General features: G+C 57.9%; 1 protein-coding gene across 2 annotated transcripts in view; it reads right to left on the minus strand.

Moving 5' to 3' along the window:
* Positions 1 to 6,716: 6,716 nt before the first annotated feature.
* Positions 6,717 to 17,268, minus strand: part of TRIM67 (tripartite motif containing 67) — a 44,805-nt gene continuing 34,253 nt past the window's right edge. For both annotated transcript variants that reach the window (XM_059053304.2, XM_059053305.2), the window contains exons 6-10: positions 15,737 to 15,882; positions 12,575 to 12,713; positions 11,153 to 11,456; positions 9,289 to 9,451; positions 6,717 to 8,165 (exon numbers count right to left, since the gene is read on the minus strand). In XM_059053304.2, coding sequence (XP_058909287.1) covers positions 8,100 to 8,165; positions 9,289 to 9,451; positions 11,153 to 11,456; positions 12,575 to 12,713; positions 15,737 to 15,882 — 818 coding nt within the window. In that variant the 3' untranslated portion in view covers positions 6,717 to 8,099. The remainder of the gene's footprint in view (positions 8,166 to 9,288; positions 9,452 to 11,152; positions 11,457 to 12,574; positions 12,714 to 15,736; positions 15,883 to 17,268) is intronic.

Here is a 17,268-nt window from a genome sequence, read left to right on the forward strand (position 1 = left end):
TTTGCAGAGCAGTTTTGTGGCCACTGGGTGCTCTGGAACCACTCAGGTCTAGAGGCTACAAGCGACCTGCACGGTAAGGACTGATGATCACGCATCTGACTGCTTTTATCTCCCTATTGGTGAGGCTCCTTCCAGCAAGGTTAGCAGCAGGGAGAAGTGACAACGGAAAACGGTTCTTCGTGGAAGACAAGGGTCGTCTGGCAGCAGCCACAGGGAGGATCCCAGGCCTGGGTGCGCTGGGTAAGAGCTTCCTCACGGTCTCTTCCATACTCACCCCCCCCCCCCCTTCACAGAGCGTCTCCCCGGTCGTGGACACATTGCATGGATCGGTCCTGGTGCCACGCGGCACTCCCGCCTGCCCTTGCTCCCGGTGACCCACTTAGGGAACTCGAGGTGCCCGTCCCCAAAACTCTTGGCCTTGTGGACCTAGAGCCCCTACTTTGCAAAGGGAAGCAGAGAGCACAGCTGTGTCCCACTGAACCGAGGCTGTTGCCTGCATGAGAAGAGACACCACCTCTCAGGGGTGGGTGATTGCGCCTGACCAGCAAGAGCAGGTGGGGCTGCCGGCACCCAGGGCCCAGAGAGGAGTCTGTTTGCGCCCAGGTGGTCACCCCGGTGTCTCTCGTACTCCCTGTCCCCAGTGTTGGTGGTAAACAGACAAGTGCCGGAGCCCTGGACTGCGAAGGGCCTGGAGAGCTGAGGCTTAGATTTCCCCCCACCCCACCCCGCCCACACGCACCCCACACGCATGCGCGCAGGAGATGAGGGTGTGAATCAGGTGCTGGGTGAGGGCGGAGTCTAGGATAAGGAGGAGAGGGCGCTAATGGTGAGTGTCTGGGCAGCACCAGGCCCAGCAAGCCTTCCTCGGCCCAGCTCCCCTCGCTGGGACTCTGGAAGAGCTTCTCCCCAAACCTCAGGGAGGCACAGATGTGTGGCACGGGGGTGGACCGCTGGGCCCTGCCATGTCCCTTGCAGATCCCCCGTCGGGAATGAGGACTTGGGCCTCTGCTGCCGAGAAGGCTGAGCACACAGCCTTCAGCGGTCAGCGCTCTTCAGGGACTGCCCGCCACCTTCCCGTGGTGGCCACAGGCTGCGATGATTGACCTGAGGGTATTATTTGTCTTATTTTTAAATATTTATTTTTTATTTATTTGGCTGCACGGGGTCTTAGTTGCAGCATGCAGACTCTTGGTTGCGGCATGCATGTGGGATCTAGTTCCCCGACCAGGGATTGAACCGGGCTCCCCTGCATTGGGAGCACGGAGTCCTAGCCGCTGGACCACCAGGGAAGTCCTGACGTGAGGGAGTTCAAGCCCAGGCTTGTCATCCCAACTCTGGACGACTCCAGTTGAGGTGTGAGGCCCTCACTGAGTCTCCCTTGGCCTGATTCTGCTTCCTTCTCTGTGTTGATGCCAAGAGCTCTCTCTAAGGGATGTCCTGCTCTCTGCTCTCAGAGTCTGCAACTGCCCGTGACCCTGCTGAACCACTCGGTGGTCTGGCAGGTGACTGAAGGCGGAGGCCAGGTCCTGGGCTGGGTGGGGCAAGGGCGATGGCTGCTCTTGGGGAGCAAACTTCGAGGAAAGTTAAGAAGGCACAGAGTTTTCAGTCAGACACCAGGCTCGGTCTGTGGGTGAAGGGGCCGGTCAGTCTCCTTCATGCTCCCAGGTCACTTAGGACGTTTCCCCCAAATCTTAGCTTCCACTGTAACCCATGATTGATTTTTCATATGTGAATTCATCTTTAACCGTATGCTAACTGTTATCAATTTCCAGCCTTGTTACCTCTTGCAAAAATGAATTCCATGGATTGCTTGAGATGGTACCTTATAAAAGAGAGTCAAATGTAATCACTTCACGATCTTCTGGGCGCACGCCGCAGAAGCACATTGACCTTGGGGTCCCTCCACCCCGCCCCACAGTCTCTGCCCCATCCAGCTGGCACTTAGGCCTCTTTGGAGAGAGGCAGAGCTCGCCGCTGAGCAGTAATCACAGACCATACCTTGTCTTTCAGCTGTTGGCAGTGTCAAAAGAATTTATTTCAAGTCTGCTTAAGACTGTGGTAAAACTCAGGTTTTCCAAAAGGTAATACACGAAGTTCAACCAACCCCCAAGGACCAGAAAACACAGTGTCTGCAATTCAAAAAATACAAACGCTTGGGATACCAATACAAAAATTAGAAAAAAGTTGCATACCTTCCCCCCACTTCCCTCCTCCGTGTTTCCAGTGCAACGTGAACACCGAGGGCACCAAGAGCTGCCACCAAATGCTGACAGTTCCCAACAGAAAGGGGATAAGATGGGGGGGGGGATGGGGGGAGGGAGAAAGCGGGGGAAAGAAAGACAGGACGATGGAAGTTCTGTCGACAGCCGAAACAAGGACACAAAGCTTTTTGTTACTCTTAAAATTCCTTTGCCAACGTTAAACACACATCTCTCATGCTCGATACAACAGTTTAGTGTGAAAGCAGCAATTCTACATCATGCATTTCACGTTTTCTGCTTTGCTCACTGCACTTCCTCTTGGTGCTGAGCAACCCCGGGGTCTGGGCCGTCCGGCCCCCAGGGGAGGAGTCGGAATAGCCCTCCCCGGGCTGCAGCCTCCCCCAGGAAGCATCCGCCACGCTCCTGCGTCCACAGCCGCAAGCAGTCACTTCTCCACACCTGAAGCCTGTCTTGGACTCTCCTCAGAAGCCTCCCGAGGGCCTGGCCTGGGGACCAGTGTCCACCTTGCTGGCCTGAGAGTCCCCTGGGTCTCCCGGGACCCGGCCCAAGGCAGCCCCCGCCCTGTGAGAGCCACGCCCTTTGAGAGAAGGCGATGCCTCCCGCGGCTTAGAGGTTTGCCTGGACTCTCAGCTCCCGCCTCCTGACTCAAGTCGGCATGGTTCATCGCGAAAGCCAGTAGTCCTCCTTACCGAGTAGTGCAGGTGAGTCCCAGCCTGGGGTGAGAGCAGCCCCTCTGCCTAACCGGCCTTCCACGCTTAGACGCTGGTTTGCAAAGCCACTCCCTCTGCTGTGACATCTTTGGAAACAGAGGAGGCGCATCATCGGCTGGGGGACCCCTTAGATACTAGAACTAAGATAACCAAGGAGTCAGGAAGGCGGTCACCGCCCTTCCCCGTTTCAAGGCGGTGTCTGCCTGCAGACGCCTTTGGCAAACGCTGACGCGTAGCCTGCTGACGGCCCTTCCGCTCTGACGGTGGCAACAGCTGCCGTGCTGCTCTCTGTGCTCGCGTGAAGCCGGGTTTGTCCCCTCGCGGCCAGGCAGCTGTGTAATCAACACGTGCTCCTGGTCGCAGGAGGCTTGGACGGAAGACACTGGTCGGGGAATGCTCGGGAAAGTCACCGCACGTCCTCTGAATGTGAACTGTTAGCCCGGACCCCACAGATGAAAGGCGCCACTTTCTTCTCTAAGGAGCGTTATCCTGTGTTCCTCACAGCACACCAGACGAGGTAGGGTAGTGTGGCCGCTCCCACGGTCAGGCGGGGACACTGAGGCACAGACACACAAGAGATTTGGCCGCACCGGTGCCAGCTTAAAGGAGAGGCGTTTCTGAGGGCTGAGCCTGGTCTCCTGCCCCAAACCTGCTCTTCACTGTCTTACAGTCCATTTAAAGTTAAAGCTGTGGATCAAGGAATGTGACCAATGAATAGCTCCTGGCTCACTTGCAAAAGAAAAGCCGAGATTTCCCAGGATCCCCATAGGCCTTGAATAGCTTTTTGATGATACCTGATTAGATTTCTTTGACCAACTGAAGGCCACACCCCTCTGAAGAAGTTCCTGTTGCTTCCAATCAAAAGTGGAAAGCAGGGCTTCCCTGGTGGCGCAGTGGTTGAGAGTCCGCCTGCCGATGCAGGAGACACGAACCCGCGTCGTGTCCCGGTCCGGGAAGATCCCACGTGCCGCGGAGCGGCTGGGCCTGTGAGCCGTGGCCGCTGAGCCTGCGCGTCCGGAGCCTGTGCTCCACAACGGGAGAGGGCGCAGCAGTGAGAGGCCCGCGTACCGCAAAAAAAAAAAAAAAAAAAAAAAAAAAAAAAAAAAAGTGGAAGGCAAAAAGTGGGCAGGCAAAAACACGGGTAAGGAGTTTTCCTTTCTAGGAATGGGGGTGGGTTGGGGACATTTGGGGGATACAGAGTGAGACCTGACGGACTGGCTTCTGTGAGAGGCTCCCCTCGTTCTACCGACGTGCCCCATCTGGCAGGACACTGCCGACCTGGGAAAGCCTGCTCGTGGGTGTCAGGATGAAGCCCGCAGCCTCGCGGTACAGGCTTTCTGGGGGCCACAGCGTGGACGCCTCACGCATCACTCTACGTACGGACACGTGACAGCGTGGACGCCTCACGCATCACTCTACGTATGGACACGTGACAGACCGCCAGCATAAGCCGCTGGCTCTCAGCCAGGGAGTCTGCAGACACTTCTGTCACAGGTAATTTGGGGCGCTCCTCAGCATCCTGTAGCACACAGGGCAGGTCCCACAGCAGAGACGTACCCCTCCCTCCCTCGCCCACCGTGCCAAATGGCAGTAGTGCTGAGGCTGAGAACTCCTGGCTCGCCGCCCCCGGTCTTGTCCTAGTGTTTTTCAGCATTCACAGGCTGAGTCCCCTGGGGCTGTATCCAGCCTCCCGACCTCACAGCCAGCAGGCGCCCTGGGGCCAGCGGCAGCTTCCTGTACGAGAGGCCTGCTCACCCGCTCTGAAATCCGCCTTCTCAGGGGGCCAAGCCTTTCAGTTGCAACTAGAATTAAGGCTTAAAAGCAAATATCCCTGGAAGAAGTACACATAGATCCTGCATCCCGGTCCTGTCCTGAGAGTGCTCTGGCAGGTAGAGGGCAGGGGCACCGGAGACGTGGGCCAGTCCTGGGAGCTAAGAGCAAGGAGGATGGGCGTGTCCCCGTCACTCTCCGAACCCCTGTTCTGCCTGGGCTCGCGCTGTAAGTATGACCCTCCCCAGTGTCGGTGGGGCCCAGGGCGCCTGAGGTTTGCTGTCGAAACTACAGATACGTACGTACAGGGCTGAAGACTCAGCCTGTAACTATCTACAGTTTTATAGTTTTTAGGTGAGTCCCTTTGTGGGTCAGGATGACTGATGCCCGCTTTAATTGGAATCGTTATTTTCCCAAACAGGACAGAGGGGGAAGCCGGGCTGTGTGTAATGTCTTACCTTGCTTTGAATTAGGAGCTAGGATGCTATGCAGTGAAATGCTATTGGATAATTTTTAAAGAGATTGATGCTAAAAGGAAAGGCATACACTTGGACCAGACTGGCTCACTAGCAAAGAACAAACTGCAGAACTACGTTGCTGGGCGGGGGCGCGGGAGGGGCGGCGGGGGAAAGTGCGTTATTTACAACGGAATGGAACTTGACACTTCAAATTACTTTGAATTCCTTTCTCACCGAAACTGCTTGATAGATGAATACCAAGTTATCCGTCAGCCAGCCCGACCAAAGCATCATCTTGATATCATTTTTATGTACAAAAATGTCACCGCCTTGTAAAGGAACAGGGAATTCGATGGCAGATGAGAGGCCCGTGACCTGTCGCTTCTGCTCTGAATCCCAGGCTTCTCGAGAGGGTGACCCAAGGCTGTGAGTTGTTGGCGAGTCCCTCCGTCAGTCTGCTGGCTCCTCCAGAACACGAGTGTGCAGCACGGACCTGCCTTCTTCCTGAGGTCCGTTCTGGTTCCTAGAAGGTGTTTTGTGCTGAGGACAGGAGAGGTGGCTGTAGCACAGCATGACGCGGTCCCCGGTATCAGCCGTATTGCTTCTGGGCCCCTGGAGGAGCTGGGAAAGGCACGTGCTCACCGGCTCCGCACTCACAGCCCCTCTGGGCCGCGCGGCCGTGGGGAGAGAGTCCCGGTGGCTTCTCTCTGAGCCGCAGGTCACGTTCTCCCTAAAGAGGCCTCCCTTCTCCCTTTCCCTCCCCCTCTGACCCAGGTGCTGGCTCTCCGAAGGCTGGTACCAAGTCCAGGCCGATGCCCAGGAGCTCCTCCCCAAAGACGCAGGGCCAGGGCCGCACGGTCACCCGGCTTCCATGATTCTGGGAGCTCCCAGCCTTTCACCCAGACTCCACCGAAAAGAGCCACTTCCTTCCGCTGGCCGGTCCCGCTCGGGACCGACGAGCGCCATCTTTCCCAAAGCCGACGCCTCTGGCCCTGCCGGCCGCGGCTCCCTCGGTCCCGGGAAGGCTGTGCCGCCTCTGGTTCCTGCAACCTTCAGGAACCTTCCGCACCCCCCGAGCCGAGGCCGCCGGGGCCGTGGCCCAGGCGGTGGAAGTGGAGACGGGACAGGCGGCTGGGAGGATGAGGGCCCGGCAGCCGGGGTGCCGGGTCGTGCGCCTCACCTGCTGGGCTCTGGCCGGGGCTTCGGGTCGGGATGCGGAGCACCTCGGGGGGCCCTGGGAACCACCCGCCGGACGAGGAGGACGGGGCAAGAGCTCGACTCCACCGAGCAGGTGGTTGCCAGGACTTGGGCGGCAGGGGCTTGAACACAGCACCAGGCGGCTCCAGCAGACGCGGGGCAGCCAGCCTCGCAGGCCACCCCTGCGGGCGCGGCCGCACAAGCAGCCTTCCGTCTGGGAGCCAGGGCTTGAGGTAGGATTGTCGGATCTGCTGAATAGAGGGTAGGATTTGCACAGCACTGGCCAGGCTGACTCAGAAAGCAAGTGCAGTGTCTAAACAAGCAGGTAGAACTGAGTAAACTGAGTAAACACAGTTGGTGCCGGTTTCCGGGCTAAGTTTTATAAAAATCCAATCCAGCAAATAGACAAGTTACCCCTCGACCTCAAAAATAGTGCTTGATAAAATATATTCTTTTAAAAAAGGAGAGAGAAAGGCGTACTACCAGTTGGAGATGGAGGCGGTGGAGGACAAGGAAGAAGGGGGGGGGGGGGCTCCGGGGCCAGGACGGCGGGCGGCTCCGGGCTCAGACCCTGCACCGGGCTCTGAGACGCCTCGGACTCAAGGGAGAAGGTTAGTGTTCCCAGCAGGCAATGGAGGGCTCACCCCAGAGCCCCGCCCTGGCCACGTGGACTCTGCACACCCAGGCTGGCGGGCAAGCAGGGAGACCAGGAACATGATGTTGTCACCTGTTTCCTACCTTCTGCAGAGTCCTGCCCGCCCCGTCAGGGCAGAGCCTCCCCTGCCATCGGGGCCACTTCTTGCTCTCATGATGCTTTCACGTTGACAGCAGATGATCCCAAAGTGAAGGCAGACTGAGTATAAGAGACTTCCCCAGGGTCTCCCATCTCATACGCTCATGAGTCAGAGCCTCCGAGCTTGGAAGAGTAACTCAGGTTGGCAGCTAACTTCGTGGGGAGTCAGCTCCCGAAAAAAGCCATCACCAGGTGGAGACTCATCACATAGTGATTCAGACTCCAGAGTTTTCTTTTGTGTTTAAGAGCTGAGTGAATTGTAGCAGATGTGTGTGTGTGTGTGAAAGAGAGACAGACAGACAGACAGAGACAGGTTGGTGGATTAATGAAGGACCTAAGGAAACTATTTTTAAAAGTTCTCAACAGTTCAATGAGAGCGGCAAAGATCATGCCCCAGACGGATTAACATCCGTCTCTATCCATCCTGGATTAGGTCTGCAAGTGGCATGATGTACTGAAGACTCCAGAGCCAAAAAGCTAAAGGGTAACAATGTTTCCTGGCAAAGATGGGAACCTGCACCCTTGGTTCTCTGAAAGAGCAGAGTCCAGCAAAGACTTGACACTGAGGCCACGAGATTCCCGAGCGTCCTCCTGTCTCCTGCTCTCAGGATTCACATCTCAGCTTGCTCTCCTCTTGCCCCCCAGAAAGACAAGCTTTGAAATCGGACGGCAGGAAACAAAATGAAACCCCGAACACTCCCTTGCTCCCTCGAGAAATGTCCCTCTTCGTATTTGTAACGGCCGGTGGAACGAGGGGAAACACACACCCGTGCTCACCACTGACAGGGGCCTCAGTGAGCACAGCCTGCAGATCATTCTCCGTCCCCCAAAGAAAGCGGGTCTCTAAGATGCTCAGTGGCTCCTGGGTTGCACCCAAGATGTGGCTGTGCTGCCCTCGGGGTTATGTGACTGCAGTGAGGGACAGCCGTGCAGAGCAGGGCCTGGGAGGCTAGTTGCCCGACAGCTTTGGCCGTCCCAGGTTGGTTGGCACTTCCAATCCCGTGTGCAGGGTGACCTGGAAAAGAAGATGCGGTGAGCGAGCGCAGGAGCTGCCGCCCGTGAACCCTGAGCGCAGACCTCTCAGCCGCTGTGCCGCCCTCTGCTCCGGGATCCCCGCGGGCAGCAGCCCGCCTTCTCTGTGCTGTGGAGGCTGCTATTTGTCATGCTTGGTCTCCCCAACATCAGGCCCAGGAGTCTGCCCCAGGAGCTGGTCTGTGCCTCCTTGACACCGCCCCAGCTGCCAGGAGCCCCGGCAAGGCTGATGCTCTTTTACAGGGGGGGGACCCGGGCTCCGGGTTTATACTCGTTTCTGCTTTCTTTCCATGGCCCTCTGTCCTTTCCTACATCTGTTCTATTAAACCTGTGGAAGAGAGCCCACATTGCAGGCTGCCTCAAAGCCCTTCTACAAGGACTGGAGGTACAAATCAATCAACCAGTGACAATACTCAGGGTCAGTGGGCACCAGGAAGCAGGCCTCTGCCCCCCCCCCCACCCCATAGACCTCCCAGGTGGAGGAACAGCGTGCCAGAAACCAAGGCTGGCACCATGCTCCACGCTGCCCTCTATGCTTCCCTCACCCCCCCCACCGGGTTCCCATTTTGGTGTGTCGGGCCTCCTGGGCCGGCAGTACCCCCCCCAGCCCCCAGGACTGGGCCCGGCCCTGAGGGGCTGCCTGCTTCTCGCAGGAGCCAGAGGGGCAGGGAGGGTGACTGGGAACCCTTAGGAGATGTCCCGCCTCAGTTCAGTCTCTCCTCTGGGGGGAAAGCCACGTGGAGGCCCAGCGCACCCTGGGCCATCGGGGCGCACGCAGGGCAGGAGCAACGACCTTCCTCTCTCCCAGAACATGGAAGCAGGACTTGCCTGGCCCTCTCCACCCTGCCTGTCACCCGCCGCCTTCACACCCCACCCCGAAGCCGCCGCCGCCTAGAGCCTCTGCTCGTTTCAAGTGGACGAGCAAGGAAACATCATGCCGGACAAGAGCATTTCCAGGGGATGCCCAGGTAGGCCGGTCGGTGAGTTCCCTGCCTGGACGGCACTGCGGTCGGCGTTTGCCCGGCGCACTCTGGAGGCCCACGGGCAGCGGGGCGGGGCCGGGGCCGGGGGCGGCGGACGGGCCCCGGCCTGGAGGTGCGTGGTACCTGCACGTTGCGGTTGAGGCTGAGCGCCGGCATGAAGACCCCGTCGACGTGGCTGAAGGCCGTGGGGCCCTGCTGCTGCCCGTTGATGAAGAAGGTCAGGGTGTGCTCGTCCAGGTCCAGCAGCACGCCCACGGTGGCCCCCTTGCACACGCCGCCTTCCGTCCTGGGAGGAGGAGCCCGGCACGTGGGTGAGGACGGGAGGCTCACCGAAAGGAGGCTGGAGGTGCCCTCGCCTAAAAACACAGCCCCCGCGGCAGGGCACAGGGCGTGCATTGTGACGCTCCTGGCACCTGCTGCGAGGCTCCATCTCGGGGTGGCTGGGATTCGCCTCCACCGGGCGGGGCCGGTCCTTAGGCGGGCAGCACCAGGGCCGGCGGGCCGAGGCCGTCGGACCGTCCCCTCCCTTGGCTGGGGCTGAGGTCGGCCGGCCTTGACACGGGCTGCTCTGCTCGGATCACTAAACCATCCTTGTCCTTTCCTGACTGGGAATGAGCTGGTCAGCTGGAGGCTGGTGGCGGGCTGGGAGCACGGGAAACGGCGAGGAGCGCTCGCCGGGTGTTTTCAGGGGGCAGGTTTCCCGGAGGGTGAGCTGGGGCCCAGGGCAGGAGCCCGCCGGTGGGAAGGGAACCGGCCCCGGGCCTGTTGGTGCTGTTCAGATGCTGACCGCCAGGTGGCGCTAATGACCCGCCGGGGGCACCGGCGTGAGTCCCGCCCAAGCGGCAGCCTCCCGCCCGCCCCGCCCCTGCCCCCCGGAACTGGAGCCGGCATCCTGAGTTAAACCCCGACACCGCCTCTAATGAGCCCTGTGACTTGGGCATCAACCTTAAGCCCCAATCTCACAATCTGCAAAATGGCGATCACAGTCGCACTTTCGCGGGGCCCAGATGGAATCGTAGGAGCCAGGGCCTTCCCACAGCATGGGGCACGAAGAAGGCTCCGCACCTTCTCCCTCTTGTTTCGCCTGTCCCAGTGTATCTGGGCGTCTGCCTGGCCTAAGCAAGTAGAGACGGAGCTGCTGGACCTGGCCTCGGCCCCTGCGCGGTGTGTGCGCAGGCAGCCCGCAGCGCCCGCGCAGAGTTGCCTCTGGAGAGAGGGTCACTGCCAGTGAAAAGGCAGGTGGGAGGGTCCGATCGGCCTCCATCCCCCCACCCCCCGCCCCCAGCCCCAGGATCCTCAGGTAAGTCCCTGCCCCAGACCAGGACCCCTGGGGCCATTTGCAGGAGCTGCAGGTGGGCCGGGAGCACCGAGAGCCCCCAGAGCTGACCTTGCCCAGGGCTGGCGTGCAGGGAGGTCGGCCTCTCGGGGCCCCTCGCCTCTGCCCGCTGGGGAGAAGGCCCTCGGCAGACTGGGAAGGAAACCCCACAGCAAGGAGGCAGCTCCGAGGGTCACAACCCTCCACGTGTGGGTTCCTTGGCCAGGGCAGCCCTGGGCCGTCCCCCCAGCATGGGAGTTTCCCGTGTGCAGCCTGGTGACACCACTGCCAGGGCCGGGCTCAGGGTGAGGCAGTGCTGGGGGTGCCCGGGACAGAGCCACCAGCAAGGAGCGCCCCAAGGGTGCCGCACCTCCCGCCGGGCTGATTCGCAGCCCTGCTGGGCTGACGGGTGTGGGGGAAATCAGAGCCGAGGGGCGGCGGAACCCAGGCGCGGGGCTCGCTGAGCGGCCTGCACACCCGCTGTCTCTGCTCTGGTCTAGACTCTGTCCGGACCCCTGCTCTGCGCTGCAGGCCAGCGTTCGCTTCTCCCTGGAAGCTGGACGCCAGAGTGGCCGAAAACACTGCCCGCCATTCCCAACCCCGGAACGCGGGAACACCAGGAGGACTCTCGTCCCTAAAAGCCCCGCGACGGGGAGGCCGGGGCTCACGCACCTGTTGGTGTGGGAGCTGCAATGCATGAACCAGCTGCGGTTGTTGTCCACGTACATGGCCCAGGCCTTGTCGTCCCTGCCCAGCATCATGTCCTTGACCACGCTGGCCCTGGCCACCCCGAAGGCGGGGTCTGGGTGGTTGTCATAGCGGTCCACATGCAGCTCCCAGTAGTGCACGCCCTTGGAGAAGGCCGCCGTGCCCAGCACCACCCGCTCGTCGTAGCTGCTGCAGGTGGCTGTCTGGTTGTCGTTGGATAAAATGATGTCCCGGTGCCCAGAGTTGGGGTCAAACGTGAACCAGGCCACTGGAGAGGGAGGGGCAAGAGGGGCAGGGTGAGAGGCAGCCTGTGACTTGGGCTCGGAGACACAGACTCACGGGGGTCTCTCAGGAAGCGGGAACCCGGTGTCGAACGTTCTTCCCTGTGCGATTCACACACACACACACTCTCACGTACACTGTCACACACACACACTCACACACACTCACGCTCCCTCCTCTGTGTTCATCCAAGATCCCAACCCCATGAACCCAACCTCGCCAAGGAACACAGACGTTCAGGCCCACAATCTAAATGCTTCCGTGGAGTCTTGGTTTCTAAGCCCCTTCTGCAAGCTTCAGGCACTGTTATGAGTGAGGGGGAGTAGATATCCAGACCCCACCTGGTGGGAGGGGGACTCGAGATGCAGAGAGGTGAAGTGAAGTCACCAAAGCCCCAGAGCTCCAGGCTCCGCTTCACAGCCCGCTGGCAGGCGAGGGCCCCTGTGGGCCCACGGCTGGTGAGCCCATCCCAGCGGGGAAAGCATCATCTGCTCCTGTCCCTGGGAGACAGTCCAGGCTGTCACATGTTCCTCAGGGCCGTCAGAGGATGTGCTGGGGTAAACAGTGACACTAAACACAGAGCTGGCACCATCCTGGGACCCCTACATCATCCCTCGACGCTAAGGACTCAGAGGATCAAAATCCCGCTGAACGTCAACGTGTTCTTGTTGCCTGAAACCTGAAAGGATGAAGCGTGGTGGGCACGCCTCAGATCTGAGCTCTTGCGCTGGATATTCGAGGGGTAGGTTCCTCCCTGGCAGCCACATGCCTTCTCTTCTCTGGGACCGTCCTACCCGCTCTCAGCCCCTCGGAAGTGGGAGTTTAGCCTCCCTGTGCCTCAACTGCTAGCCTCCCTTCCCAGCTCCAGCAAATGGGGTGAAGGAGTGTCTCTTTCCTTCGCGGCTGTGGGGGCAGGGAGGTGACGCATGGAGCCAGGTGAGCGGAGCAGGGCCGGGGCTGGAAGAGACAGACTCACCTGCTTCCTCCACTCCCTCACGCTCCCTCATGAGCAGCTCACAGATTTCCCTTGTCTGTCTGCCCATCTGTGGGATGAAATGTGCATTGGGCCTGAATCTGTTTCCCCCGAGACTCCCCAGGGCTCACCGTCGGACGTCTGCAGGACGACGGTCTTACTGTAGGGCCCGACTCCAGAGGAGTTGAAAGCCTTGACCCTGGCATTGTAGGTGCTGTTGAAGTGAAGGCCATCGATGGTGCACAGGGTCTCCCGGCCGACGTAGACCTCCTGGAAGAGACCCAGACGGCTCGTGAGGCGCCTCCGTTACGTGAAAAATTTCTCTTAGCCACACGGTGACGTCAAGAGTGCTAGCATCCCAACGAGAGTTATTAATAAGGAGATTGTGGACACGTGGTGGCCAAGTCTCAGGCCACGTCCAAGTTGGACCCAAAGCCTTCCTATTGGCTGATGGGCCCTCTCCTGTGAGGGTATGAGGTGCGGTAGCCGGGACCGTCCTGCCTCCGCAGGGGAGAGGCCAGACGGACAGGACTCCGGAGCCCGCGAGTGGGGCTGAAGAAAACCCCACTTCCTTCTCGGTTGGAGCAAGAGGAGATTATTGGTTTCCAGTGGGAAATTGAGTTAGAAAAAAACATGGGCTAAGCATCTAAATAAACAAAACAAAAGATATTTGAAAGGGAAGGGTCATCACACATGATGGGAAAAAGGAGACGGAGGAAGGGCGTGGCCAGGCGCAGGTGGTTCAAGTTCATTTGGCCATTTCTGGAGTAAGATGGGAGCTCCACCTCCTTCCCTCGCTTCTCCCACTGCTGAGGCCGCCATCTTCCTACTCCTTGGGACTCCTGGAGTTGCTTTTTTTCTGGCCTCCCCAGACGGTGGGACATTTCTGCATTGGACCCCAAAGATCCTTTTCTAGAACATTTACTTTTGTTTCCCATTTACTTCAAACTTACTCTGTCCTATTAACTTCCCCCAAATGCACAGCCTTACACCTCACCTATGTCATTACATTCAGCTTCGTTTGTCTAAAACATCTTTCCTGTTTGATTACTTAGGGGTGTTTCTCTTCATTTGTTTTTCCAAGTTATTGATGATAGTAGCTGTGTGCCAGGCATTGTATAAGGCCATCTTTTAAAAAATGTTTAGGGCTTCCCTGGTGGCGCAGTGGTTGAGAATCCGCCTGCGGATGCAGGGGACACGGGTTCGTGCCCCGGTCCGGGAAGATCCCACATGCCGCGGAGCAGCTGGGCCCGTGAGCCATGGCCACTGAGCCTGTGCGTCCGGAGCCTGTGCTCCGCAATGGGAGAGGCCACAACAGTGAGAGGCCCGCGTACCACACACACACACACAAAAAATATATATATATATATATATTTATGTTATTATTATTTTGGTTGCACCAGGGTCTTAGTTGCGGCACGCGGGATCTTCGTTGCAGCCTGCAGACTTCTAAGTTGCGGCATGCATGCAGGATCTAGGGATTGAACCCGGCACCCCTGCACTGGGAGCACGGAGTCTTACCCACTGGACCACCAGGAAAGTCCCTGTGTAAGACATTTTAATCCTCATACAACCCTGGGACATTGCTATTATTTTCATTATTTTATTCACAAGGATACTCAGAGAAGGTAGGCAACTTGCCCGAGATAACAGTTAATCCATTTAGAAGCCAGCGTTCAAATCCAGGTCTGTCTGCATTCAGCGTCCACGCTTTTCCCACTATAACACATGGTTTCTCATAAATTCTAGCCCTTGGGTGGAGCTTTTGTTAGTATTCATGCTTCAAAGGGGGAGAAGCCATCTTCAGTTGAGCCCTGTGGCTGCTTCTTTTATTTTATTTTTTAAAGATTTATTTATTTATTTTATATTTAGTTTTGGCTGCGTTGGGTTTTCGTTGCTGAGCACGGGCTTTCTCTGGTTGCGGCGAGCGGGGGCCACTCTTCGTTGTGGTGCGCGGGCTTCTCGTTGCAGTGGCTTCTCTTGTTGTGGAGCACGGGCTCTAGACGTGCGGGCTTCAGCAGTTGTGGAACGCGGGCTCAGCAGTTGTGGCTTGCGGGCTCTAGAGGGCCTTAGTTGCCCCACAGCACGTGGGGTCTTGCCGGATCAAGGCTCGAACCCGTGTCCCCTGCATTGGCAGGCGGATTCTTAACCACTGCGCCACCAGGGGCAGTCCTGGTTGCTTCTTTTAATATCTCAAACAGTCTCCTCTTTCTCCCCGTTTCAAAACCATAAGCTCTCCTCCTGGTTTCTGGTTAGTCAGGGAGCTCTGTCAGTTCCTAGCTCATTTGCACGACTGGAACAGCTGAGGTTCTGGACCTGGTGTATGACCCGCTACTCCTGGCCAAAGCAACCTCAGCTTCTTACTAAAGAGCCCATATCCCCAGGGACTCAAGTATTCCCAAGGGAGTACTGCAGTGATTTCCCCAACTCCGAAATTCTTGAAACAAAGGAAAGACATAGGCATCAATCCAGTTGAAGGAAACAAAGAGAATATTGACTGTTGGCAAGAGACGTTGAATGGGTGCCACTTCCCAGGAGAAGTATGAGAATTGTTATGACTGCGCTGGTTTGTTAGGATGAGTCTTTATTTAGTCTCTCGGGGACAGAAAGGCGGAGCTCTCAGCAGACCCAGAGTTTGTGCTCCCTGGTGTTCCTGTCCACACAGCAACTTGACGGGAGCCTGAACTTCACTGTGGGACGTCTCACGGTAGAGCTGTGTTAGGGCGCTGGCTTGGGGTGGGGAGCCGTCCAGGTTTGCTACCACAGGCCGAGACTAGAAGATGCACTTGGGACTCGCTAAGGGTATTTACTGTCCGCACAGACTTCACCACTTGGGACGTGAATGTAGACGGTCACCCCCAACCCAACAAACGTTTCTCAGGTGTCTTCCCACCTTGCCAGGTGAACTAATCACTGAACCGGGCAAGGCAGGTGTGAAGGAACCTCGAGGGGGTGGGGAGCGGCTTCGGGGTGCTGACCAGATACCACTGTGCTGCTGGGCCTACTGGGAAGCGGGTACTGCAGGGGACACCTTTTCGGAGCTCTACCTCGGCCTCCGACCTGTGTCAGTCTTCACAGAAAAACCATCCAGAACTTTCTGTGGCCGCCGCCTCTGCCTGCCCAGACCCAGCCCTCGGTAGAGAAGCCCCACGTCCCGTGAGCCCAGGCCCACTGGCTCTGCGTCCTGGGGGCCGATGCCCTCGCTGGTGGCATCAGAGCTAAGGGCAGCCCCCCGGGCTGGTGCAGAGGCTGGGACAGCGCGAACGCCCCCCCGGCAAGCAGCGGGGCCTCACCCGGAACTGGCCACCGTCTCCGTCATCCAGCTCCAGGATGTAGCCGTCCACGGTGCTGTGGGTGAAAGGCGGCGTCCTCCAGGCCAGCGTGACGCTGTTGTTCCGGGTACAGCACTTCTCCAGCTGCAGCAGGGGCACGGGTGGCACTGCGACGGGGACAGGTGGGCTTTAGTGCACAAACCCCTGCAGGGCACAGGGCGGCCTCTGCGGACCCTCTGCACAGGGCAGCGAGCAGCTCACACCTGGGGCCCGGAAGGTGCTCTCGGCGGGTGGGGAAGGGCAAAAATGCAAAGACCCATTGAAACCTTTGTCTGGAAGCATTTTAAAGTCCCGGGGAACTAGATCCCGGAAGGAGAGGCGATCTTACAGTATGGGCAGTCAATCCGTGGAATTAGGGATTTGAGTCAAGTGTATCACAAGTTCTCTTAAGGTGAGATTGGGAGAGTGTTTTTATTCTCTAGTTATGTTCAGGCTCAAGGGGTTTTAGAAATACTCCGTGCTGACATTTTCCAAAGGGAAAACTGCAATGTTAGTTTTTGGGAAAACTACAGATTTCAGTTTGGGTCCAAATGTTAGGTCACCATCTTCCACATTCGGCTGACGGTTTAGTTGGGTGTCACCCCTGTCTTTGTCCCGGAGGGCTGGCTCGCTGCAGCCTGGCTCCCGGGGGGACCTTGGGTGATGAGCATGGAGGAGTCCTCTCTCCATCCCTGGGCTCTGCTGCTTTGCTTTCCCGCTTCCTCTGTGAATTCCACCACCCCTTCCCTTCAGGAGCAGCTCCAAGCCGCCTCTTTTCCAGAGGCCTCCGCCTCTGCTAGGCTCCTTCCACGCCTCATTCACACCTGGGGCAGGTGGCATTTCCAAACCTCACCTGAGGTGCAAACATCTCAGGGGCGGGGAAGGGCAAAATGCAAAGACCCACTGAAACCTTTGTCTGGAAGCATTTTAAAGGCCCAAGGAACTAGATCCCGGAAGGAGAGGCGATCTTACAGTATTGGGCAGTCAACCCGTGGAATTAGGGATTTAAGTCAAGTGTATCATAAGTTCTATTAAGGTGAGATTGGGAGGTGCAAACTGAGTATGGGAGAAAGCACGGAGATGCACAAGAGACTGGGTGTCTCTGGTTTAAAAACGGCCACGTATTTTGCAAGTAAGGATTTTCCTGAGTTCACAGATTCTGTAGGTGTGGCACTCAGCCCTTGGATATATTGGTCTAACAAAACCAAAGAGCTTCATTCCCTCTCCTGAATGTACCCTTAATGTCTCTGGAGAGGCAGGGTGACGTCACTTGCTAATTTTGTAACCTGGGGAAAGTTATGCAAACTTGACTTAACCCTTAGCTCGTGTCCCCCGTGGGTCTCTGAACTCACCACTACAATCCACCACCTTCTCCCCATCTGCTCTCACCTCTGACCTCTCACTCTTCTTGGAACACAGAACACTTATACCTGCCTCGGGGCCTTTGCACTCACCACCCCTCGGCCTTCTGGAATGTTCTTCCCTTACATCTCTTTCCTCCTCACCTCAAAATA

Source organism: Kogia breviceps, chromosome 2 (genome assembly GCF_026419965.1).
Source record: "Kogia breviceps isolate mKogBre1 chromosome 2, mKogBre1 haplotype 1, whole genome shotgun sequence".
Classification (NCBI taxonomy): domain Eukaryota; kingdom Metazoa; phylum Chordata; class Mammalia; order Artiodactyla; family Physeteridae; genus Kogia; species Kogia breviceps.